The sequence below is a fragment of the Trametes versicolor genome, assembly GCF_000271585.1.
Source record: "Trametes versicolor FP-101664 SS1 unplaced genomic scaffold TRAVEscaffold_10, whole genome shotgun sequence".
Classification (NCBI taxonomy): Eukaryota; Fungi; Basidiomycota; class Agaricomycetes; order Polyporales; family Polyporaceae; genus Trametes; species Trametes versicolor.
The window spans coordinates 1,019,837-1,045,204 of NW_007360330.1; the positions used below are offsets into that span (position 1 = coordinate 1,019,837).

Genomic DNA, 25,368 nt, shown 5'->3' on the forward strand with positions numbered 1-25,368 from the left:
TGCTCACCTGCGTCTTCCCTGGTCCCGTCCGCGCTGGCGGTTGCGCTCACGATCCGAGCGGCACATCCCGGCCTCCCCTCGCGTCTCCTTTGTCTCGCCGACGCGCGAAGTCGTTCGTGGGCTACGATAGGCTTGACCCGTCGTCGTGTGCACTTGTGTACACGTTCTGTGGGGAACATGCACGGTGAGAAGCACGACAACGCTCTCGAGCTGCGACCGCTTTACTCACCGTCTTGCATCGCACAAGGCAGATTTGATACAACTCCCAGCGCGGCAGACGTCGTCTTGGCGTGTCCGCGACGGCGATCCGGGTCCCGAGCCTGGAAGGTGCGGTGAATAGCAAGCTCGTATTCCGAAATAGCACTAACTCACTGCTGCCTAGCGTACGCGCTGTCTGAAGCAAAGACCAAATACAAGTGTTAGTCCTATTCTCCATTCGCTGAAGCCCATACTGACGTACCGTAGTTTGCGATAGGCCTCTCCGAGTCGCACAGGGTGCATGCGTTTGATCGCAGTAGGACGGGAGCGTTGCCGAATCTGTCGAGCGCGACACAGCGGGATGCGCGGCGCGACAGCGGGGGATAGACGTACCGGATTACGACGTGTCGCGCACGTCTATCGCAGTCGTGTCACGCCAGTCAGTACATGTGCGAACGACGATGGGAACGCGCAGCAGTCGCACGGAAAGCACTACCACGGCGTCAAGTATGCGGCATGTTGAAATTCAAGCCGGCGCAGTACTTCCTCCCTCGCGGTGATCGCCTTGAATACCATGACACGGAGCAGAAATTGCGCCAGAACCGATTCCAATCAACATGACAAACATACAAAGCACAGTGCACATAGTAGAGGACGCTCCGTAGCGTGGTCTTCGGTCCTCAAAGTCTGGCGGGCCTTAACCTCGTTCTTGAGGTGCTACAAGCGGATGAATCTGAGTACAGGTTCATGATGAAGTTGACCGCCGGCATACGTACTCCTAGATCTGAGACAAGTCCCGCTTGGGTCTCGAATTGCCCGTAGAGGGCAGCGTGGTAAGCCTCCATCTCAATGATCATTGCACATCTATCCTCCTTAGATGTTTGGAGCTCGTACCAGACCTCCGTAGCGTCGTGGGAGAGACGCCGGACAGCTTCGCTGACCGTGTCTCTCTCGTCGAACAGGGATCGGACCTGGTCGCAGAATCGCTCAGCCAAAGTCCTGGCATGATCGCTCATGGGGAGCTTCAGCGGGCTGACAAAGGCCTCAAAGGTATCCTTCGGGGCGGGATTAACTCTAGATCACGATCTCTTCACTGAGCCTGCGCACCTCAGGGACCCTGAGTAGCTCGCTAACCCGCTGCACATTGTCAAAGGCAGTTCGCAGGGTTAATTCTCGGGCCCGTATGTGAGATTCTAAGTGGCATAGTTAGTAGATTAGTATGTGGTCAGTGGGTTAGTAGGTTAGCGGTCAGTCAGTCAGTTGGTCAGTAAGTCAGCAGGTCAGTAAGTCAGTAAGTCAGTAGGTCAGTTTGCGAGGGAGGGGGATGGTCGCGAGGGAGGGGGGCGGGGGGCGGGGAGAGGACGAGAAGAGACTGCCAGCGCAGAGAACATCAGCGGAGGAAGCAAAGAGTGGAGGGGGATGTGCGCGGTGGGGGGAGACCGTTTTCGAAAGCAATCACAGCGAATGTCGCAAAGTCAGATGACATCATGGCAGAAATGTGCCAGGTGCAGAAATTTATCGCGGGAGTCGACAGAATGGCCGGTGAAAAAGCTGGAATGGAAGGGGTTGAGTTGACGAAAAAGCAGTCGGAAGGGACACATGCGAAGTGAAACGAATGGAAAAGGCTCCCGAAATGGACATTGAATATATTTAAATACGTGCAAATACAGCGCACTCGATGGCAATAGCTCGCAATGTATGGCAATATTGTCGATTCTCACTGGGATTGAACTCCTGACCTGCAAGCCTAAACCTTTCAGTTAGTGTAAACAGGCTGGTTTGGTCCCCATTGTGACAGGACGAACATTTGGTTGTGTTTGCTCTGTTATTCGCTTCACCGGATCTGGAAGTAGTATAAGTTCCGGACTCCCACACCTTTGTTGCCTCGTCTTACCCCCACGGTAATGAAGGTGCGTACGCTGTACTCGCCCCCCGCATTTCATGGTCTTATCCCCATGGCAACGAAGCTCGTTCTCGTTCTGCTGTTGTCTGTCTAGTGCAGCTGCGTACCACGGCTTTACAGTTAGGCCTGCATCTCAGTTGCCTGTCTATCCCCCCTCGTTTGATGGAACTCATGTAATGGGCTGGTGATGCGCACTCACTATGCCTGCTGCCCGCTGCAGTGTGGGCACCACTCTCGAGCTCAACTGCCCTGATGCCTACCTCTATGCAGGTGTCCGGCCCCGACTTGCACCCCGAGCTGCCCCGAACTGCCACAAAGACCGCCCGGACTCTCACGCACACCCCCGTTAGCCACCCGCAAGTTCAGCAAAGTAGGCTGCAACAGGCAGCCCCAACCAAGGGCACCAAGCCCTGCCAAGCATCGGGGCTTGGGGAACAGTGTGCCATGCCTGACGTGCTGGTCGGGGGTTGCAGTGCATGCACCCCCACTCACCAATCACACTGTGCGGTACAGTCTGTAGAATGTGGCCCCTGTTGGGGCCCCAATTATTGTGCCCATCGCGCCCTGTGCGGTGGGTGTATCCTTTATTTCTATCCTTCCCGTATGGCTTTGGCCCTCCTGTATATATGCGGGCCCCAAGTTCTGGGAAATCCACTTTCTCTTACCCCTCCAGAACTCAAGTTTGCAATTGGGACTGGGACTGAGACTGCAACTTTGACAGCATCAGCGAGCCCTTCCCTGATAGCGTCCCCGACGTCCTCTCCCTGCTGCATACAGTGAGTACCTCCCCAAAGTTCACATGCCCTGATATCCCATGTTGCAACATGCCCAATAAGTAGCATCTGCGCAACTCCCTCCCCCAAGGTCAGGAGTGATAAGCTCGCTCGGCCCCTCCTTGTGCCCTCCATGTTTGTAGGGAACTCAGGATCATACTCGGAATCCCCCGCCCATACAAGTCACTTCTCGGGTCTTGTCCTCTCGGCCCATCAACCCTGATGTCCTAGCAGCCATTATGGGAGGCTTGAGTGCATCACCGGTGCCCCATGCCGGATGATGCTGTACTGGTGTTGGTTCGTCGAAGAGATATGGGCATGTATTGTAGGTGTATAGTAGTAAGTGTGAATAAGGCAAGTCACGTGTATGGTGACCATTACAAAGCATTACAAGCATGTGGACATGGTTTACAGTAATGTAACTAGGGTAAGCAGGCGGTCACAGCTGCAGGCAAGGGCAGGCAAGTAGACGGGTGGGGCAGGTGCACAGGCATGGCGTGCAAGTGCAGAGCACAAGCAGGTGTGAGTAGGCAGAGATGGGCATGGAGCACAGATGGGTGGGAATATGCAAGTGTAGGGCACATACTCGCAGGCATAATGCAAGGCAGGTGCAAACGGGAAGGTGTGAAGTGCTGGTGGGTGCATAAACAAGTAAGACTTTGTTGGGTCAAACAGGCAAAAGAAAAACTTACAGCAGACTTACCTGATGTAATAAAACTGGGCTATTGTTGTCTACTGCTCATTGTAGATGGCTCCAGATAGACACAATGGGCAAACACCTGTGGCTCTGGTCCAGAACAGGCTAGGAATATGACCTGAATTGGTCTCCTGGTTTAGGACTGGAGACAGGTTCCGTACGGACTTTCCAATTGTTCCTGTACTTTCACGAGGGGCATTGGCCCGTATTCCGGTCCTGAATTGGCCAGGAATATGCTCGGAACTGGTCTCCTATTAGCGTTGGGGGCAAATGCTCGGCGAAGCGCTCGCCGGCGAGTGGCAAATGGCGGGCTTCTCGGGGCCCTGGCGAGTGGGTGGCAAATGTGGCGAGAGGTGGCAAATGCTCAAAACACCGTATTTTCGCGTTCCCGCAGCGTTTTTCGGGTTTAAAATGCGCGTCCCGCATATCTAATGGCGGGGTCCACCTAAAAAAGCTCGAATTTACGAGCTGAATGGGTAAAAGTCGCTGTGGGACCTTTGCGGACCTCGAGGGATAAGCGCCAAATCAGGCGCTCAAAGGCGCAGCGGTGCACTCCGCGTCCATTATTTTCTTCCAGACCAGCTGTGATGTTACAGCGTCCTCTTTGGATGGCTTTGCGCAGACCACATGCGGCTGAACACCCACATATCAATGGTTTGCAGTGCTCCCCTCGTCTAGGACCCAACAAGTGCCCGGCGACTCGCCAGCATTTGCCAGGGCCCCCGGAAATCCTCGCCATTTGCCACCCATTTGCCAGGGGTGGCACGTGCCGCTTGGCGAGGTGGCGAGGATTTGCCAACAACACTATCTCCTATTCAGGACCGGAGACAGGCTAGGAACCCGGGCAATGGCCAACAAAGTGCCACTCCAATGTGATTTGTTATCCGATAAGTAGATTTACTAAACGGGATTCTGGACCTGAACCAGTCTGGTAACAGGAGACCAGTTCATGCGCTGTTCCTAGCCTATTCAGGACTGGAATTTGGGCCAATGCCCCTTGTGTTTCTGAGCTACCTGTAAATCCTTGCCTCTGTAAATACTGGCCTCAGATTTGCACAATCAATATTCTCCTTCCCTCAGAATTTCATTTTTTTCCTACATCTGTAGCAAATCCTATGGCAACCCTCTGTGATTAGTGACTTACAGCTGGAAATTTCAGGTCATGGCAGTTATATATATATATATATATATATGCCCAGGCACAACCAAAGTTATACATGCACCATAACCCCTAAGCATGAGAAGGGCATAAAAATGGTATATTTGGCAACCCTGCAGGGCCCAACACTAATATATACCCTAGACGGTCATGGTCACAAGCAGTTGTGTTGCTTGAGACAGCTGTGCCACTTGATCCTAGAGGTACATAAAGACTGATTCTTTTTATAAAAAGATCACCCACACCCCCCTGAACTTATTGTGAAGTGATCATACAAAAATCATCTACACCCCCCTGAACTTATTGTGAGTTGATCATACAAAGATCATCCACCCCCCCTGAACTTATTATGAATTGATCATACAAAGATCATCCACACCCCCCTGAACTTATTGTGAATTGATCATACAAAGATCACCATGATTTCTGTGATGCTACTTCAAAAGTGGTTTCAATAAGCTCACAATGCTCTTCATTCCCTTTCAGAGTGCAGTCAAAATTAGATCATGGTGATCTCATTGAGATCTTCCTCAAACAATTCACCCTTGTTTCGGCTACAAATAGGTGTGCCCAGTTAAAATCAGATCCTGTTTTGTTTCACATCTTCTGCAAAGTCTGAATCAAAATCTGAACAGGCTGATTTTCAAAGGACTTCAAGGAACTGAAATTGGAGCCAGGGCCACTCATGATCAAATGTTGTTCTGGCTTTGTGAGAATTCCTTGGTTATATTCAAAAAGTGGCCACCATGCTTTGACTTCACACCAAATGTGTCCACAATGGGGACATAAAGATGTCTCTGTAATATATTCCATATAATCAGTGAACTCAGGTGAAAGCCAAACAAATCCCATTCAAACTGCATTCAAAGCAGACAGCAATTGCTAACAAAGACTTTTTTTGAAAACAAACCCCTGCTATAAGAGATAAAGATCCATTATAACTTTGTTTTAAACAGTTCAAGACCATTTCTCTAACAAATGACAGCATATATACTACATCCGAGCACAATCAAAAGGTAGAGATGAATGATAGATATATTACAATGATATCACTACATTTACCGTAATGTATTCAGGCATGCCAAAGAAATGTGTTCAGAAACAATCACAGTATTACATTCTGCTCTATGTAACAAACAGATCAGCATATGCTCTCAGATATGTGTCGGATTCTCTGGCAGATCACATCTTGAACTCAGGCAAAGCAGCTTTTTGAATTAGTGCTACAATGAGCCACTCGAAATAATGGTGATTTTATTTCGTCATTTATCTCAATCATATCACGATTAGATCATAGATTTAAGGGGGGGTGGCCCACAGTGTGACGTCTGCTCGTCCCAGCTGTGCTCGCACTCTCGGCTACGAATCCTGCGTTTAGGGAGGATGGCTCCTCTTCTGGACGTAGCTTTGCGCTGCTGCTCGCCGCGCCCCGCTTCGCCCGACCGGCGCCGTACGACTTGCGCGTACTGGCTACTGAGGCTTGATCGTGAGATGCTATGCGTGTGCTCCGACGCACAGGGGCAGACGCGCTTGCCACGGGCACGAGCCCCTGGCGACGGAGCATCTTTCGCGATATTGTCTCCTGATCTGTCGCGAGCGAAATCGAGTCCATGCTAGCACGCGACGGTCAGCTTAGCCACACCCCCCACAGGACTGGCCGATGGACGTACTACGGGACCGGGCGCGGCTCGTGGCGCTGCACCAAACGGTCAATAATGTCAGAGGTCGTCCCGACTGCTCTCAGACCGTCTCGCTGGGTGGGCAGAGGGGCCGACAGTCAGCCACAAGCGCGACGGTTTAGCAACCTAGCTGCGGGTGGACTTACCTTTGCGAGGGTTTGCACGTCGGCGCGCGACAAGTTCGAGAGAGTGTTACGGTTCATTGTGTCGGGTATATGCTTGAAGGTAGGCGGTGAGTTGGTGGATGGTGCGCAAGGGGCGCGGTGGCAGTGGTTGTGGAGGGAGGAGAAGATGGGCACTGGGGCGAAACGGAGCGCAGGCGCCCCCTTATATCCTCAGCGGAGGTGGCTAGCGCTCACTTAGCCATGCCCTCGACCAGTGCGGTGGCTAAGAAGACAATGTGGATTGCCTACCATAGGGCCAGGCCCTAAAGGGCAATAAACGAGGATCCAAAGAAAGAAAGAAGACAATGAGGTCCGCGGTGAGCATCCGTCTCACATACTCCACCCTCCGCAGTACTGAGCGACTCGTAGGACGTCATTGTCAAGACAGATTAAGACATCCGCTGCAGCTCAGACTGCTCTCTTGCTATTGTTATGCCGCGATACGGATAAAGCCTGGGCGTCGCTAGAACCTAGGCCTAGCGTCGCTCTACGAGGAGGTTTCCCTGGTCCTCCTGGAATACGCTTTACCTAGCAAGGTATGCCGCTTCTCCGAGTCATCGCGATCATGGCTTGAGCGGGATGATACTGACAGAGAATCCCTCTGTCTCAGCCAGATGCCGCGCAAGCTTGCTGGTCAATTTCCTCAAGCAGTGGCAGCTCGAAATACGCACCCTCGACCATCCATGAGTCATGACGTCCTGGAGCAGCATTTTCGAACGGATGCGCGAACGGCACGAGGTGTCGCCTGAAACGTACTGGTATTGCCGGTATGCGACCCCCGAAGGCTCAGGCCGCAGGAAATTCAGCACACGGCGGATGAACGACCTGCTCGGCGCAGTGCGTTAGGACCCCGATGGCTAGTAGGGAACAAGTGCGAGGACCGCCGCCCAAAGGGCTTTGAAAGTGCGAAGATCGAGCGGACTGACATCCGCATAATGCTGTTGGACGATGTCCCTATCCTGTGTCTTAAATAAAGCACCCGAACGGCCTGAAGTGAAGCTTGCAGCGGCCAAGAGGAGGCGGCATGCGTGAATGTGATCACACCCAGTCAGTATTTCTGTCCGTATACAGCTTCCTTGGAAAAACTCTTACGTTTCCCTCGCAGTAGTCCTACGGGCATGCGGCGGTTTGCGAGCAGCTAGTCCAAGCCAAGGACTTGATCTCCTGCATTTTCCATAGTATCCTTTGTATCTTTGGCTCTTGTTTTACCTTTCTATATTCATTGGTGTTATGTGCTTCATAAACTTGTCGTAAGGATGCACGGCACGGAAGAGCCCGCAACCATTACTCGAAGTGAACATGTACTATCTCGGAAACCGACGAGTGCTCAAGGATGCGCTTATATCTGTGAGCCCCCTACTAGGTTACAGGAACGCACACGTATCAGAAATTTATACACACTAATTACCCCGCTACTAGCCTCAAAGTATCGCTCACTCTACAAACAGGCCGGGTCTTTGATAGTCTTCCTATGATCAACCGCCCAATCTCTCTCCTGGAAACGTAACGCCCTGAGCCACCGATATAAATGATGGGTCCTTTCCCAAGTCGCACGAGGGGTGGTGCCGCCGAATGGCTCAAGCAATGGCAGCGCCAGCGACAGGAAGGAGGCGACCGCCCACGGGTCCCCGGGCACGCACCCCTCCGTACACAACACCTTCACCTGAAAGGCGAGCCTGGGGTCCTTGATAAAGACGGGCGGGTGTCTGTGTCCGTCGAACGTTGGTACAACGCGCATGTCGATGGCGACCTTCAATCGTTCTAGGTGCGTGCAACGCAGCGCGAGCGGGACAAGGCCTGCGAGCCTGAGTGTCGCATGGGGCCGGTCGGGAACGTCGGTACCGGGTGGGGTGTATGCGCGGTCTTCATGGTCCTGGGCCCACCAGTCCAGTCTGGGCGACTCCGGTCAAACGAATTGTAGGGTACTGATGGAGGGCCACGCGCGCGACATCGCATCGAGCATCGCGTCGTCCACGACGACCTTCGGGCCGCCTTCGATGCTGAGCGACTGGAGGGCGTGTAATTCGAGCAGCGGCGCTAAGCACGGGGAGTGATAGATGTTGCCGTCGACGCCGTGCCTAAATCCCATAGTTATCTTGATGGTCTTGACCGTGCCGCCACATGGAAGACCACCTAGGGCAGCGCATAGAGCCGCAAGGAGCGCTTCAGCTGTGCCGTCCTTGGGCCAGCGCAAGTCGAGCGTTACCGTGCGGAGAGATGCTGGAGTGATGAGAAAAACAAAGTCGATGCAGTCTGCTCCTCCAACGCAACAAAGAACGCGTCACACCTGCCATGGACGGGTGGAGCCCTATCACTCCGCTCAATCTGCGGGTTGATATGCAGTTTCCGGAGATGTGGAAGCCCTCCGAGGCCGAGCAGCGCGTCGTACACGACGACTATTTGGCCCGCCGTGATGAAGCTGGTCAGGCACGATAACTTGCAAGTCTCGATGCCACGAAGCGTCGGCCGGTAATTTTGGGATGCAGAGTTAGCATAACAGCGATTAGGGGACCCATCTCGTCGAAGCGACAACTCCTCTATGCGCGGAGCCAGACGGAATAAGCTCTTGACGAGGTCGCGCAGGTGATTCGGGTCCGGGTGCAGAGCAAGGGCGAGTGACATTTCCTTCAGATTGTGCGAGAAGTGGAGGCTTGCGGGGAGAACTACACTGTCGCGGTCGCCGCCTGAGAATTCGCCCTCAAAGTATTCGAGTACACGAATATTAGGCAGCAACGGTTTCGGACAATGGGCCTGTAGTTTGTCGACGACGCCAGCTGTGAGTGTTGGCGTGGGCACGCGGCGCATGCTTATACGTATTGCGTTTGAATCTATGCGCCGGACGCGAGCGGAGTACTTGATCCAGAGGACGAAGTCGGCCGGTGTCGGCTCCCTGCGGAAGTCCTATAGGTGCGAATACAAGCTGCGATGTCAGCTAGGTATGTGCCACCGACTATGCTAAGTACTGACAAGTCTTATCCGTCCATACTTGAATCTCTGCACATATTCAAACTCCGTTTCCGAGTCTTCAGGGTCGAGGCTTTCTATGTGACAAAATTCACAGAGATCTTTAGGAAGCAGGAGTAGTAAAGGCCAGATGGACGGAAGAGTATTCCAGATGACATCAAGGACCGGCTCGGAGAGAAAGCGGCAGCTACGCGCGAGAGAGAGCAGTCTCCTCGGGAAGGTGCTGTAATATTTGGTGGACACTGCGTTCCGGCATATCAGCAAAATGATGTCTCGAGGAAGCGAGCATATTCCAGTTCTGGTAGCTTGTGTCATGGCATACGATGTTTCGAAGGCGGCTAGACCGGCGAGATCATCTGTGAGGAGGATGCAAGGATATATTTAAAGCAGCACACACCTTCGCTATGACGGAATGGCCAAGTCGGGCAGCGGATGGAAGTGATAGCGGGTTCGAGCTCAAGGCCGCCTGTGGCCGCCCGGAGTGGGATGACAGATGATGGTGGTGGGAGGGGAAGAGGGGAAGTTCGCGCAGTTAAGACGTTAAAAATTAGCCTTGATATCGCAATAAAATGCGCGGAGTTTCCGGCCTAAGCTACCAGGAAGGAGAACAATGGGGGACTAAGGATGACCACCGTAATCGGTACTCTGACAGAGGCGGCAGAATGCGCGCTTACAACGAGCGCCTATGCACTCGCTGGCATTTTCGCCCGCGGCCGATGCGAGCCGCTCGCAACACGGTACCACCACCACTGTGGCCACCACGGTCGACTTGACTTCTTGCAAAGCTAGCTGCATGGAGCTCAAGTTATTATTATGTTTACGCATCACGTAAATTAAAATGTGAGTCGCGTCTCCACTGACATCTATGTAGGTCTCGCAGTCCACCGGTAATCTGATGTACTTGTATTACCACATGTTGCTGAGCCACGCTCCAGCATCTGAACGACGCCATATCTTCTCACCCGTATCTTCACTCATATTATGTACAGAATGCTTCCGACACAGAGCCGCGCACCAGCAATATCAACGTGTTTACGTGGAGTGAGGCGCGCGCGAAATACGCGCCTTCCAAGGGTGGCTTTTTGCCTCGGAGATGCCAGATACTTGTATGCTGTCAGCAAAGGATCATCGGCCACGCACTGGCCAAGCTTGGTAAACACAAACTTAGCCATTCGGGTCACTTGCAAGGCGGCTGTGCCTCCCCTCTTTCTCTTCCGTCAGCAACTCATGTTTGCTTTGCACTTTGCGTTGGGTACGTTCTATGCCCGGTCAGGTCCGGTGGAATCAATACGCTAATTAATGATGTTTAGATAAGCCGTGTTGAGCACTGTATCATTATGTCCTCGTCCGCACTTCACTTCGACCCCCGTAGATCGAGGTGAAACGAAGGGCTTGAGGCGCTCTACTGTTCCACGAGTTGTCAGAGCCGACCCAATCCGCTTTACGTCAGAGGCTTACACGCCGCTCCATCACGTCGGACACACGCGGCGGGCACGACATAGGAGTCAAGCGGAAAGTGTTCTACACGCGCAGAGCACTGACATTGCCCTTCCTTTGAACGCTGTTGGACATGTGTCGAGGGCGGACAGCGACGAGGTCACCAAGAAGCTTCTGCCCTTGTCGCCGCCCTGCTACGCATGTGAGCTATCGCCGATCTCCGTCACGATGAAACCAAGAGATCTGACGCTTCCGTACAGAACAGATTTTGGTTGCTTGCCGGGGGCTTCTCCCCAGCAGGCATTGTGAGGCATGCGCGGAATACGAGGTCTACGTAGGGCCGATTCGGACCTCATACCGGGTCCGTGAACTTGACACACTTCCTTCGGTGCGGGTGAGTCAGACGTCCAAGCCGCAGTTGCTCCCTCTTGGAGCAGTCGTAATCAACTCCGTATATATCAAAACCTAACTCCTGACGCGCAGAACGCGCTTCGATGGCTGTGCCGATGCGGGGAAGAAAACAGCAGCAGGCCGCTGAGTCAGCAATACACAACGCTGTACCCGAGGACGGCGTCGCCTCGAGGGTCGGAGCGCGCGGGCGAACTCAGACGAATCGCCTGCGGGGCTGGCGGCGACGCACATCGGCTCACAGACACGATTGACGCAAGCAGTGTCCATCGGACATCCACACGCCGCCATCGCTGCGGGAAACAGCCGTGCACCTGGGGCACGGTCACTCTGTGGGGGCTGCGGCGTTGTGGCCTGGTGGATAGTCTGACAGATCGTTAATGGTTTGATTGACTCCCGGACGTCCGAGCGGATGGAGACCGGGTCTAGATTGGCGCTTCAGGCCGCCTTCCATTTACCCTTCCTTCATCCAGCTTTGAGAACCCGAACTCGTGTTGTCTCCCGGAGTCCAGTCCGATCACAACGCCGAGCGGCTGTGGTGCTGACAGATTAGGACTGTCCTATAACGCGTGTCCCGATGCCCGTAGTCGCTGAGACGGACTCAGCACTGCAAGCCGGACGCTACCGTATGGAAGATAAGGCGCGCTTTCCGCGCTGCGGACTAATGTGCGCTTCTGTACTCATCCAAGCAGTATAAGTATGCTTTCGCTACCTGCAAGCTGGGAGCCACACGCACTTCTTGAAATCGCTCGACTCATGTCGCACTCCAACGACCCGCATGCCTTGGAGGCAGACAGCACGACTTGCAGGACGTCTGTCACGGTCTGCACCATGCTTGGCCCATCCGAGGAACCTGTGTACATCTTGTCGGAATCCGCGTTGCTTGGCCAGTGTCTCTAGGCATCGTCCCCCTCCAACCGCTACCTGACCGACATTTGCAGATGCTATCGAGAAAGGTCAACTTCCATTAGTCCACGGGTATTTCCAACACCCCGGAACAGCTCCGAGGCAAGACGGTGGTCTTTCGGACGCTTTACAAGATTATACTATCATCCCCGAGGTCAGTTTCCCCTTTTGAACCCGTAAATTTCCTTGTTACTCTCGGTCTCATCATATAGCGGCGTCTAGGCAACGTACGCCGGAGCTTTTCCCACTACCGACGCTCCAGACGACGGAAACAGATCGGCGACTGTGGAGAATCCCAACGTGGGTGACATCACTCTGGACAAGGAGAAAACGACAGGCTCTGCCAAGGGCCTGAAGACTGATACGAACGGACGGGCTCGTCGAGCTGCTGTGCGTCGCCCCCTTCCTCTGAGATAACGTGGTGCTAACGGCTTTGCAACATCATGTATGACTACAGTGTGAGCATTGCTACCAGGCCCGGAAGCGATGTGGATGTCAACGGCCGTGCTCGCGCTGCACGCGGATGCGCCTACCGTGCGCCCCGCGCGGCCAGCGCCCCTGCGAACCGCGTACCGTCCGATTGCTAGAAGAAGACACCACATCACGCGACCCCCTACATCTCTTCGCCGAGACTGCCGGACGCTGTATGCAACCTTCCGGCGCGCCGTACCTCCAGGACGAGCAGAATAATGGTGCGTCGGCCCGTCGAAGCGTCTTTCTTGTTCGGGCACGAGAACGCTGACCGAGAGACCCAGCCGACCCTCGCGTTTCGCAGACCGCCTGCTTCCCAGCGTGGTGTCCGGGTCTGAGCTGGCATGACGGCGCCGCATACGACACCCTCCAAGCAGGTGTCTGGCAGCAATCGACGTCCGCTCAGGCTCCGTCGGCCCCGTCCTCTTCGAGCATGCGCACCGAAGATCTTGCCCGCCCCGCCTTTGGGTATGCCTCCGGCGGTTATGTCAAACGCCCCTCCTGAACGGTCAGTACGGTCAGAGGATGGCAAACGCGGACATGATCTCATTCATGTCTACTTAGTTACTCCGCAGCCGTCGCTTCGGCCGTCAGCGCCCCCGCTAGCGCTTCCTGCAACACAGATGGGGGGGCACAGACCTCGTTCGCTCTCGACCGTGCCGAGGCAGGCCCACTCGTGATAGCAAGCCCAGTCTGTTCTTTGCTCGCCTCTCAGACACCCTTCCGTCCAGCATTCATCCCGGAGCCAGCAAGGTCAGATTCCTGAGCGACTCTAGTGCCATATACTTGTACTTCATTAGGATTAGGACTTCATCCCTGATCGCACTCGATGGAGGCGCGGGTTCACGATTCGCCTACAATAGACTTTCAGTATCGTACCACGTATCGCTTCATACATGTCTACTATCTATACAACCCTCCCTATAGTGTACGTCCCGCTGTATCACTGATATCCAATCCCTTTCTCAAGTGCTAAACATCCATTATACTCTTGAGGATGAGCAATTGCGGCATGTCCGGATATGTGGCCTGCATACGCGTTCAGCAGTACTTCCCTCCGAGTTGCACGGCCATCAGGAAAACCCTCCCGCCAAATTTTCAGCATTTTACATCGATCTTGAGGTTGTCCCGGCGCGCAGAATGTGTCCGAAATGAAATGCATGATAATCTGTGTAAAGCCGTAAACCGACACAAAAAGAGCACGTAAAACGGTGAAAAGCGCTGTGATTCACTAAATTATGAGGGGGACCTTCAAATGAACTGTTTTTCAATGGAATCATCAAAATGACCAAAATGCCCACAGTTCAATGTTTTTCGCGTATTTTACTGAAATTTTGGCGGGAGGGGTTTCCTGATGCGCGACTATAGCGTGGCAAGAAGAGCGGCGATCTGTGAGCGCGGAAATGGGATGGCGATGGCAGGGCTTACATGGCTAGCGCAGAACCGAGCTTCACTCGGGCGCAAACTTCAAATTCGAAGCGCTTTGACACAGCCGCGGCGGCGTCCCGCTTCCACCACTCGCACACTCGCCCGCAGAGGAGTCGTCACGGGCCGACATACCCCGAAACGCCTTCGGCGCGGCGCCATTCCACACCTCGCGAATCCTGTCGCAGTCCGCCTCGACGCGCCGCAGCGCCTCGTCCGGCCGCGGTTCGTACACCGAACCCGCCACGCTCGGCGTGGCGGCGAGCGCGATGTAGGGGTCCAGCGGCAGCGTGCGCCACGCACGCAGGACGCGGACGCAGTCTGCGCGTTTGAACGCGGCTGCGGGGATGGCAGCGGCGGGTGGTGGACCGGCGGGGCGCGGGATGTCTAGGTCGGGCATGTGCTGGGGCGGAAGATGACGAGGTTGAAGAGGCCGCGGTCCTGTTGGCGCGTTGGGTGTTAGCTATCACTTGAAGTCCTCCGTGAGATGTGACAGGACAAGCTCTTACGGTGGCGGTCTTGGCTGTTGCATGATCTGCGTCCTTTTCGGGGTCATCTTGCAGGCCGGGGCGACATGCATGTACCATCTCCGCCCGTGCGCCTTCGAACGGGACGACTCTCCAGACGGCTTCGTCGTAGGTATACGCGTGCTGCGCACACGCTGCCCGGCGTCAGTAAACCCCCGCCGAGAAGCGCGCAGATCTGTACGAACGGGACATGAGGTTCGTCAGATCATGCATGCTATAGTCCTCCGGGAGTAGCTTGAGCGCTTTGAGCCAGTATACAGGCTGCGGGATAAGGCAAACCGAAGTCAGCCGCCGTTATACCATGAGAGCGAGACGGTGGGAGACGACGGAGTCGGGGGACCCGCACAGAAGGCACTGAGATCGATCGCGATTTTGCAAGGCTTGGATGACTGCTGGCTCCAAATGTTCTGGACGATTGCTATAGGATGCGTGTTCAGAATGCGGTGTGGGAGATAGCTGAGAATTTGCTTTAAATGGAACACCTTTGCGCTGCATCAGCAGACGGGCTCACTGGTACCTCGAGCTCGTTGTAGCGAGCGTCGATGGACGAGAAACGAGTTGGCCCACAAGTCGGGGCTTTGTGGCGCCCGTTGTGGCATGTGTTTCGTTTAGCGCTCTACACGATTGGCTGGGATAGCCGTCCAATCACAGAGCACAAGTGCTATTGGCTGGCACAACGCCTACACAGTTGACCAGCCAATCAGAAGCCGCACCGCTTACAGGAGCCCAGACCTGGACTGTGGTCTGGGCTGGGCGGTGTGGACCTGGGGGACGGGGGTGGGGCTGTTTGACTCCCGCCCTCTCTCTCTGCGCTCTCAGCGATATCTGCGTCTGCCCCAGTCCCTCTTCCTCTTCTCGCGCTCATCCTCTGATCCCATGGCTATATTCTGGGCGGCATGATGTTTGCTGTGCTCTGCTGGCCTGGCCTAGCTCTTGCCTCGGCGCAGGCGACTCACTCCGACGCCTCCAATCATCTATTGTTCTCGCTCGCGGCCTGCTGGAGATACGGGTCCTACATGGGCAAACATTCGTCAACTCCGGCAAAATACACTGCAATCCAGTGCTTACATGTCTATCCAATCCTTGGACGGTACAGCAACCGCTGGTCGTGACCGTAGGGACGACGGGTGCTAGATGGTATGGAGGACGTTAGCGTAATGCGTGCGCTCGTCCCGTACGGAGACCTATCAACCGCACTTAGGTAAGCTTTTGCAGTTATCTCATTCTTGGGGACGGGGCGGGGCGCGGGGTGGGAGGATGCGGAACGTCGACATCCGCCGAATAGGATCGAGCGTTCCCCGTGAATTGGACGCTCTGGATAAGAAGGAGGTATCACATATTGCTTTGGCAAGGGCGTCTCTTGCCAGAGCCTGCATGGGCAAAACCCTAAAGTACATGAGATATCAGCTCATAGCCTAGGGGATGGACCGAGGAGGGGCCTCCTAGGACCGACCTACCTTGGGTCATCCTGGCCTGTCCTTGCGCCCATGTCTCCCGCCCGGCGCCCGCTATTTCTTGCGGTACGGTGCCGGCGTATACGGGCCATCCGACGTCGGGCGGGAGCGCGGGCGGCATCTTCTGCGACGCCACGCGCCAATGTTTATTGTGCCGTACCGCATCGCATCTTCGACGTCTGGCCAGCGCTGTTCTCGCTGGATGCTACGTGACCCATTATCCGGTTTCTGGAAGGTCTCGATCTCATTAGATGAGAGAGTGCGTGGTTATAAGGCCGGATCATCAGTATGGGCGGCCGTATACCCATGCTCTGCTCTGATCTAGCAGCACCCACCGTAACAAATTGAGCCTAACAAGCGTGCGGCGTCTAAGCCCTGCCTTGCGATACGTATCTGGTTGTTGGTGATGAGGCAATCCTAGGAGCAATCGACTAGGTTGCGCTCGGTGTTCCGGTGTTCATCTCGCCTCACGTCCGTCGGCGTCTAGATGACGTTCGCACGCAAGAAGCGCCAGGAGTATGCGTCTGAGTACGAAATCGTCCGCCACACCCGCTCCTCATAAGTGCTCCGACCCCCCATCCTCCTCAATACTCGCCAAGCTCTATCCAGATGGAGTACTACACCGGCACTGCAGCGCAGTCCCAAGAGGCTGCCTTTCAATCTTCTACTCCCGCTCGCATTTTTGCTATGGGACCGATTTCGGAGCCCTTCTACATAGTCCCGCAATCGACGCTATGTGGTACGTCCTGACCTCTGGCTCTGTTCGTTCGACCCTGGACGCGTCCTGAGCGCAATTCCAAGATCTGCTACGCGGTAGGAACACTGCGATCGTCCAGGACCCTCAGCAGGCTTTCTATATGCCCCATCACTCCGATATCCCGCAACTCACGGGCGATCTACCTCTCTCCGTTCAAGGTCCTTTCTCTCCATCGGACGTCTTCCAGCCTCTGCTCGAGTCATTCTCCGTCCCTCGCAGCGACCCCCTCCCCGATTCTGTGCCTAGCTCGACAACATACGCATCGGGGCCCGGGTACGGCTACGAGGCTACTCCATCATCCGGCGGCACACAATACCTGTACCCCACCCAGCACTGGAACTCTTCCCTTCCGTCCCCGAGCCCTAACTTGCCCTATGCCGCTCATGCAGGCATGCTATCGGCCAATACCCCGTCTACCTATAGCCCATCTGCAGCACAGGCCTATATATCCCAAATGTCTTCGCATCTGCACCCGGCGCCGGACCGCTCCGTCCACACGCATGACACGCCGTCCGCTGCGCGCTCCCCAGCTAGCGAAGCGCCCGCGATGACCACGCTGCGCGCCCCCGCCGTAAGTCTTGCTATCCTCGCTCTGACTGCGCGGAGTGCGTTTTTAACGGTGACGGTGCGCGCGAGATAGTGCACACATTGCTACCGCTCGCGCAAGAAGTGCGGCTGGGAGCGCCCGTGCAAGCGCTGCACGGACTGCGGGCTCGTGTGCGTCGAGCGCGAGCGGGCGGGGCGCAGGGCGCGCGACGTCGTCGGCGCGGAGGGGCTCGCGCTGCATGGTTAGTATTTTGTGTTGTGTCTTCGCGCATCTGGGCGTTGGCTGAAGGATCGGTTGGTGGTCGTGTGTAGACGCGGTCCCCGTTCCGGCCGAGACGGCTGTGGGGGCGGATATTTCGCTCGCGGAGGCGGCGTCCAGCGGACGGCTCCCGCGCACGCCGACGGCTGGGCATGCCGTGTCCTCCGGGCAGGAGTAGGTGTTCCGAGCGGGCGCTCCGAGTGGGCGTTCCGAGCGGGCGCTCCGAGCGATGCGTGAGGGGTGCAGTGGGCACGCGGGATGCTTATCAGAGTTAGGTTCAAGTGCTACTTGTTATCCTTGCCGGCAGTTCATATCTGGATCGCGGAACTTGTATCGTATATGTGGGTGGCTGTTCCTAGTTTCTCCGTACAGCGGCTTCCTCTGTCTTCGTGTCATGGCTCACTTTCCTTTGGATGGACATCGGGGTTCCTCGTGTGTCACGGTTTGATCGTTGTCCCGTGCTGTGTATAGTAAACTAATTCATCGTTACGTTCTGCCTAGTTCGCACGATTTTCGAGTGGCCTGTGCTGCCGTCGATGTCTGTAGGGGAGGGAGAAGTACAGTCCGTGGTCCGTCTCCGGCAGATGCTAAACGTGGTATCTCTGGTTTGCGTGTCAGGGTCATTTGGGGCAGCCGGCTGTCTTATTTCGCCAGCTTCGTCCAGGAAAAGTGGTGCGACATGACCATCGCGTGCGGTCTCGGGGCGCTCCCGCAGCTCCGGGAGTTCAAGTTGACCGTCACGGTCGAAGGCAAGCGAATGGGTGCCGCGTCTCTATGGGAGGCACGACGGCTTCTTCTCCGCGCTGAAAGGCTCTTCCTGACGGGCGGAGGGGAGTATGATCTTGATGCTCTGGACCGTCCCGCGACAGGGAAGGCCGCCGGAGCGGTGCAGAGAGCGGCGGACAGCGCCTCGGACGTGTCGTCCCGCGGCCAGTGCGAACTAGTAAGCCACACGGACCGACTGTCGCGGGCCTCGTTGCGCTCGCGCGGCGCTGCACGGCGCTGGAGAAGCTGGAGGCCACGCTTGCTATGCGTGTCATGGCAAACGTCGACGGGCACTGGGGTCCGCCCGTATTTCTAAACAACCCCAACAACGCGTGCCCGCTGAGGGCACTGCGCACGGCGGAGTGTGTCTGTAGGGACCCGTGGGCGGTCGCGTCCAAGTTCCTGTAGCTGGAGCTGTCGAATCTAGACTCAATCGATGGTTACGATGTGTTAATCAATATATGGGAAGAGATTGAAGACTGGCGCTGTCAGGAAAGGGATTGGGTGGACAAGAACGGGGAAAAGTACAAGGGTATAGAGACCCAGTCTCCCCGTAGAACGGACTGTCCTCTGCTGCCAGTCCAGTAATATACATGTGTCTTTCCTTCTGTGAATGTATTTGTATCGGATACAGAGACCCCAAGACAGCTTCTCTCCAATGTTCTATCCCGGGATACGCCAGGGGCATCCTTTTGAGGACTGCTCAGCACGTCCACCGAAGACCTCCGCGTAGTATGCGGCGTAGTCGAAATAGGTAGGATCGTCGGCAGGGTGTAGCGATGAAATCGACGCGGGACGCCCATGGGACTCGAGATCGACCCAGTCATGAGCGGCAGGAATCGTGTCCGAAGCCACCCCTGCGTCCAGATATTTATGAGGAAGGAAAGGCAGCATGGGGTGCAAGGGACTTACTGCGCAGTTTGGCCTGGGGCTGACTATCGCATAGCCCTCCATATTCGTCCGTGTCCATGCTAAAATTCCCACCGAGAGTGTTGCGGGGGCGACCTGCGGTAGGAGTGCGACCACCAAGGCGGCGGGGTGCCCGGGGAGGGCGCTCGCGCGGCACGCACTCCAGCTGCATTCGTGTGCAGCGCGAGCACGGACGGCTCTCCCCAGGCCCGCATCGCTTCCGCACCTGGTAGCAGCACTCGCACTGTGTGCAGGAGGCTGTTAGTGTACCGTCCCGGGGCCGTATTGCAGCTGCGGACTTACAGCACCGGTGCGACTCCGGCCGCTCTGTGTTCGGGGTGCCCGAGTTGTATGGAGATTCCGGGGGAAAACGTCAGCGGGGGCGCGGTGCTCCGTTGGTCTGTCGGCGTGAGGGAATATAGCGGTTAGGGAAGTCTCTGAATTCTCTGCGGCAAGGAATGCTGGGATAGACGGTAGAAGACGGGAACCATTGTTGTCGGCGCCCCCACCAATTTGCTCAGGGTCCGGGGAAAGTTGAGGGGAGCTGTTATAGGATCCCCCCGCAATAAGGGGCATTGCTAGTTCGCAGGTTGACGACGCGGCACACGGGGCAGGGTCGTTCGCAAATGAGTAATTGAAGGCTTCACTTCCGAAGTGCCACGGAGAAGCCGGCTGTTGATCCACAGTGTTGCGTGTGGCCGCAACGTGGAAGGACGGAATCGAGTCGAATCCCGGAAACGAGTTGTCAAGCATTTGAGGGATGCTGCGGTTGTGAATGATGCCTATGCAGGAAGCTCTAGAGCCTCAGTTGCACTGGCAGTGATTGAATACCCAGACGTACCTAGGAGCGCAGAGCGAGACATGATATATAGCGGTTCCGGAGAGGGATCGACCACTGCAGCATAGTAGACTTTGCGGCTAGGAGTACTGCCGCCTGCTGCGTCGTTTGTGGTACACGAGGGAGAAGTCGAGAATTGCATGTTGGATTAGTGTGGCCCCGCGTACGGATGCAGACTCGGGAGCTGGCTGAGGACCGGTGCTAATACGCGCGGGTATATATACCGCGCCAAGTCGCACTACTGCGGAGTGCAAGTGGGAAGTGCAGACCTGATGGAACAATAAAGGGAGTGAAAAGTGGCAGGTGTGGCAAATTTCCGAGTACGAGACGGCGCCGGCCATAATTGTCTAGTACAAAGTTCGCACATTAAGGTTTATCAGTTTAAACTCCTGCTACCAGCTTGATAGTGTTTCTCCTACGGAGAAATGGGCACCGGACGTCAGATCACAACGGTCGCTTTTGCAGGTACATACCTTTACAGCACAGGCTATGAGCTTCTGATATCCAGTGGTGGACCGCCACTGTCGCCGCCGTGCGTGATTTGGAGGGTACGGAAGCTCTGCAATCACGACTGTTGCCAGAGCATGTGCGGGGCGGAAGACGCGAGCTAGAGAGCGTCCCAGGGTCCGCGGCATCGGTGGGGTAGGGAGAAAACAGTGCGGAAGGTAGCTGTTAACTGCGCGAGTACTCCAGGATCCCGTGGGCCGATCATATTGTGATAGTTCCTTGTTGGACATGAGCGGGAGGGAGACGCCTAGATATAGAGCATCGCATAGTTGGCCTTGGTTCGGTGAGAATATGTGGCTCGGATCCAGTGAGAGTTCAGGATAGGGCTTAGAATGGGAAGCGTAGGTCGAGGGGAGTCGAGGGCCAGTGATTGATGCCCTACTGCTGCGGCGTTCTGGGTCAGTCTTGGGCGGTGCCCCGCCGCTGAGCGAACCTTGTACGGTGTATGTATCAGATACGAGCCCTTGGGTCGCCTGCCTCGGGATTAGGGAATTCTTTTGGGAAATATACGCACAGCAAATCGGGGCGCACGATGGTAAGGGGCCGTGCAGGGGGGCCGTGCAGGGGAGGAAGGCGTCTGTAGATACACGGATCCCATATACACCTGAATATCAGCCACACCGAGTGGATATAACAGGAATCATCGGGGCGTACGTAGGGGCCCATGCGTAGGGGGCCGTACGAATGTGGCGTGCGTGAAGACCGTGGACGGAACGCGCCGCTCTGCGTGACTGCACCTCAATGTCAACCATATACATCAGCGCCACCAATCGTGTAGACACAGAAGAATACTTAAAGTTATGGTTTATCATCCGGGGGATTCATAACAGGTGTCCTCTGCCTTCTGCTCTACCGGGGCCCCGCGGTCGATGCGGCTGTGTTTCCTTTCCAAATAGCAATATACAGAACCGGCGCCGCCGCGGTGCGCTATATTCCGAGTTCTTTGTCGGGCCCCCTAATTCGGCGTTTACTGAGGAGCGCGGGGTGAAGCATCCGAGGACGGCAGGATGTCCGCATTCTGCCGTAACTATATACATAGTCCCAATGAAGCCATACATCACATTACGGGTAGACCGGGGTTTTCATGTCCTTCCCATTATCAAAGCCCCAGTCTCGTTCTTGCCAGCGCAGCGCCGTAAGCTTCGCATGATAGTCCTGCACCTGCTCCCATCTGCAGTAAGGCGGGCTCGAATTGATGTAGTGTAGCTGTGGGAGTACAAGCGAAAGGAACATCGCGACCGCCCACGGGTCGCCGGGCACGCATCCCGCAGTTTGGAGCGTCTTCACCTTGCACAAGTTCGGGGTCGTGAGGAAGACGGGTGGGCGCTGGTGGCTGTCGAAGCTCGGGACGATGCGCATGTCGATGGCGACCTCGAGATCGTCCAGATCCGCACAGCGCAGCGCAAGCGGTACAAGGCCCGCCAGGGTTGCCCGCGGGCGGTCCGGTGCATCGGGTGCTGGCGGACGATACCCAGACTCGTGCCAATCAAAAGGGTCGGATTGGCCACCGATGACGGGTGACCATACAAATCGGAGGGTGCGGATGGCGGGCCACGCGCGCGACATTGCATACAGCATGGCATCGTCCACAACGACTCTGGGACCGCCATCGACGCGCAGAGAACGGAGAGCGCCGAGAGAGAGAAGCGGCTCAAAGCATGCGGAATGGTAGATGTTGCCGTCTCCGAAGCTGGCACGACCCAGGGAGATTTTGATTTCTTGGAGGGTATCTGGGGAGGGAATGCCGCCCAGGGCAGCACAGAGAGCCGTGAATAGTGCTTCAGCGGGGCTTCCTCTTGGCCAGCGCAGATCGAGAAAAACGGAGTAGAGCGACGTAGGAGCGATGGCGCCCACAAGTGCGATACAACACTCGTGGTTCGCGTGCGTGCCGTCCAGTTTAAGCTGTTGAAGTGCGGGGAAGAACCCGTCCCGTCTCCCATGAGGGAAGGCAGCGGCCCAATCGTGTGGTTCAATTTGTGGTTGGGCGACGAGCTTCCGAAGATGGGGTAGCCTTCCAAGGCCGAGTAACGCGTCGAATGCTACGAAGAGCCCAACTGCATGAAAGCTGGTCAGACAGTATAGCTGGGAGGTCTCGATTCCGCGAAGGCACGGCTTATACGTCTTGGATTGACGCGATAAGAAGTAGTGATGCGTGTATCTGAAGAGCGATAGCTCCTCTACGTGCGGTGCCAGAAGAGCCATGTCGTTGATGATGTCACGTAGATGGTCGGGGTCGGGATGTGTAGCGACAGTGATGTCCACCACTTTGAGGTTGGGCGAGAAGTGGAAACTGGCGGGGAGGGAAACACTGTCGCTTTTGGAAAAAGTACGCTCCGAGTATGAGAGTGTGGCCAGTTTTGGTAGGAACGGCTTTGGGCAGTGGTGCTGCAGCGTGTTGACGGTGTCAGACGAAAGGAAGCCGAGGAAGTCACTCATAGCATCTGAATCGACACTGCGAACACGGCTCGAATACTTGGTCCAGAGAAGGAAGTCGTCCAGAATGGGCTCACGGAGGAATGTCTACAAACACGGTACAAAAGGTCAGCGAGCGCGTCCAAAGGAAGCTAGTGTCCAGGACTTACAAATTCCCACCTTCCCCGATCATATTCGAAGAAGGATTTGTAAATGCTTGAAAATTCTTCTTCATTTTCATCTTCTATCTCTATGTGGCGTAGTAGAAACAGGTCCTTGGGGAGCAGGAGAAGCACGGGCCATATGGAGGGCAACGTGTGCCAAATGACGTCGAGGGCCGGCTCGGAGAGGTAACGACTGGTTCGCGCGAGATGCAGCAGTTCTTTTGGAGACACTGTGGGGTCCCGGCCGCAAACCATATTCCAGCATATCAACGATATGGTCTCTCTAGAGAGGGAGCAAATCATGGTCCTCGTGCTAGGCGGCAACGAGTTGCTACTGCTGGCACGCCGTTTGACGTGTCGGAGTCTGGTCAACCCTCGGAGAGCTATTGCTGAGAGACGGGCGCCAGAGTACTGCAGTCGCCTTGCGGTGGCCAGACAAATGTGACCAAAACGATAGCAGTAAACGTTCAGAGTGAGAGTAGGTGATTATAGTTTTGGTCCAACCTCGTCGAGAGTCGAGACGTCGGCACTACAGAATAGGCGCTCAAGGCCGCATGATGTCGCGTAGCTTCGCTTGCAGCCCCGGATCCGACAGATTGTACGAGAAGACGGCAAGGCCCCAACACAATTTATGAGTGGCTAGTTTAGTTATATGTCCCCATTCCCCGGTCCGCGAGCTTACCGCATTTTGTTTGCAGCAGCTGTGCAGCCGCACTGGCATCGGCCGTGGGCAGTGCTCAGTTTATAGAGCACTGGAATTGAACACCAGGACGATAGTGGCAGTCAAGCGGATCCGACTCGAGGGCTTGAAGGAGGACGAGATTTCCCAGCTCATGAGGGAGGTCGACCTCATCAGGTACCTCTCGCATCCGAGCATTGTCCAGTACGAGGGCATGTCCCGGGACGACACTTGGCTCAACATTGTTCTCGAGAATGTTCTCGAGTACTCGCTGTGGCACGGGAAGTGTGGACTGACATGGTTTGGCACCTAGGTATGTGGAGAATGTGTCCTTAGGACAGACCCTGAAGGCGTTCGGGAAGCTCAACGAGCGACTCGTAGCAAACTACGTCGTGAAGATCCTGGAGGGTCTGCACTTCCTGCATCAGAACGACGTCGTGCACTGCGATTTGAGGGCAGCGAACATTCTGACGACAAAGAACGGCAATGTCAAGCTGTCTGACTTTGGGAATTCGTTGAACGTGAGGGCAATGGAGCGGGAGATGAAGCACGTCGCGGCCATGCCCAACTGGATGGCGCCCGAAGTCATCGAGCTTAAGGGCGTTTTAACGAAGTCGGACATCTGGTCGCTCGCGTGCACCGTCATCGAGTTGCTGACTGGTAGGCCTCCGTATGCTGATATTTCTAACATCATCTCCGGTACGTCTTTTCGTTGTCCCCAGGCACTACCGCTAAAAGTTGCTTGCCTATTAGTCATGTTCCGTATCGTAGAGGACGAACGACCGCCGCTGCCTGAGTGTTCTGAAAGCCTGCAGAGCTTCTTGAAATGGTGCTTCAATAGGGATCCTATCAAGCGACCAAATGCTGAACAACTTTTGGAGCATGACTGGCTCAAGAAGTACGCTGGGGCGGATTTGGAGATGCGTGACTCTAACCGGTCGTCCACGGATGAACACTCGAACCCTCTCGACCTGGCCAGCTCCCCGCCACGGCGAAGGCTATCGAACGACACAGAGCCAATTTCACCTCGTGAACATAGCTTTGTCAAAGTAACATTCAGCAAATGTACGTAATATGGCCGTAGTGCGATTCATCTACTGACGTTGGAACCCAGCGGTCATCTGCAAGGTCTGTCTGCAGAGCGTCAAGAAGTATGCGGTGCTCTGTGAAAAGTGCAGTCTCATTGCCCACGCGCGGTGTTCGGGCAACGCCCCACCCAGCTGCGACCTCCGTGCTCAGCTGCTGAATTTCGCAAAGTACGCGGAGAACAGCAGTTCTTCCCCCATGGCCATCCCTGCTGCCGCAGCACAAGACGGACCGCCCATTGGCCCTACCAGCCAAACATCCGATGGCGGCTTGTCACAACG

General features: G+C 55.6%; 7 protein-coding genes across 7 annotated transcripts; 2 read left to right on the top strand and 5 right to left on the bottom strand.

The window, feature by feature from the left end:
* Positions 1-121: 121 nt before the first annotated feature.
* Positions 122-6,612, bottom strand: TRAVEDRAFT_51048 (uncharacterized protein; the record flags this gene model as incomplete). Its single annotated transcript, XM_008043785.1, has 11 exons — positions 122-166; positions 230-320; positions 373-390; positions 461-537; positions 592-615; positions 829-915; positions 975-1,253; positions 1,306-1,335; positions 6,247-6,343; positions 6,401-6,483; positions 6,556-6,612. The coding sequence occupies 11 exons, from the start codon at positions 6,610-6,612 to the stop codon at positions 122-124; spliced, it is 888 nt and encodes a 295-aa protein (XP_008041976.1).
* Positions 6,613-14,070: 7,458 nt separating this feature from the next.
* On the bottom strand, positions 14,071-14,625 carry TRAVEDRAFT_30885 (uncharacterized protein). Its single transcript, XM_008043604.1, has 2 exons — positions 14,188-14,625; positions 14,071-14,121 (listed from the first exon to the last, which is right to left on the bottom strand). Exon 1 carries the CDS (start codon positions 14,582-14,584, stop codon positions 14,210-14,212), a length of 375 nt encoding a protein of 124 aa, XP_008041795.1. The 5' UTR covers positions 14,585-14,625; the 3' UTR covers positions 14,071-14,121; positions 14,188-14,209.
* A 1,331-nt stretch (positions 14,626-15,956) lies between these two features.
* TRAVEDRAFT_30886 (uncharacterized protein) lies at positions 15,957-16,493 on the bottom strand (the record flags this gene model as incomplete). The annotated part of the gene is made up of 1 exon (XM_008043605.1): positions 15,957-16,493. A coding segment is annotated over exon 1 (167 nt), but the record flags the coding sequence as incomplete, so codon positions are not given.
* Positions 16,494-17,338: 845 nt separating this feature from the next.
* On the top strand, positions 17,339-18,221 carry TRAVEDRAFT_30887 (uncharacterized protein). Its single transcript, XM_008043606.1, has 3 exons — positions 17,339-17,493; positions 17,563-17,710; positions 17,848-18,221. Exons 1-3 carry the CDS (start codon positions 17,377-17,379, stop codon positions 18,000-18,002), a joined length of 420 nt encoding a protein of 139 aa, XP_008041797.1. The 5' UTR covers positions 17,339-17,376; the 3' UTR covers positions 18,003-18,221.
* Positions 18,222-19,155: 934 nt separating this feature from the next.
* Positions 19,156-20,381, bottom strand: TRAVEDRAFT_51051 (uncharacterized protein; the record flags this gene model as incomplete). The annotated part of the gene is made up of 5 exons (XM_008043786.1): positions 19,156-19,349; positions 19,405-19,567; positions 19,628-19,645; positions 19,705-20,183; positions 20,243-20,381. The coding sequence occupies 5 exons, from the start codon at positions 20,379-20,381 to the stop codon at positions 19,156-19,158; spliced, it is 993 nt and encodes a 330-aa protein (XP_008041977.1).
* Positions 20,382-21,808: 1,427 nt separating this feature from the next.
* On the bottom strand, positions 21,809-23,577 carry TRAVEDRAFT_22757 (uncharacterized protein; the record flags this gene model as incomplete). The annotated part of the gene is made up of 2 exons (XM_008043531.1): positions 21,809-23,266; positions 23,329-23,577. 2 exons carry the CDS (start codon positions 23,575-23,577, stop codon positions 21,809-21,811), a joined length of 1,707 nt encoding a protein of 568 aa, XP_008041722.1.
* A 340-nt stretch (positions 23,578-23,917) lies between these two features.
* Positions 23,918-25,074, top strand: TRAVEDRAFT_131635 (kinase-like protein; the record flags this gene model as incomplete). The annotated part of the gene is made up of 4 exons (XM_008044053.1): positions 23,918-23,964; positions 24,032-24,265; positions 24,315-24,700; positions 24,755-25,074. Coding segments are annotated over 4 exons (987 nt in total), but the record flags the coding sequence as incomplete, so codon positions are not given.
* Positions 25,075-25,368: the final 294 nt, after the last annotated feature.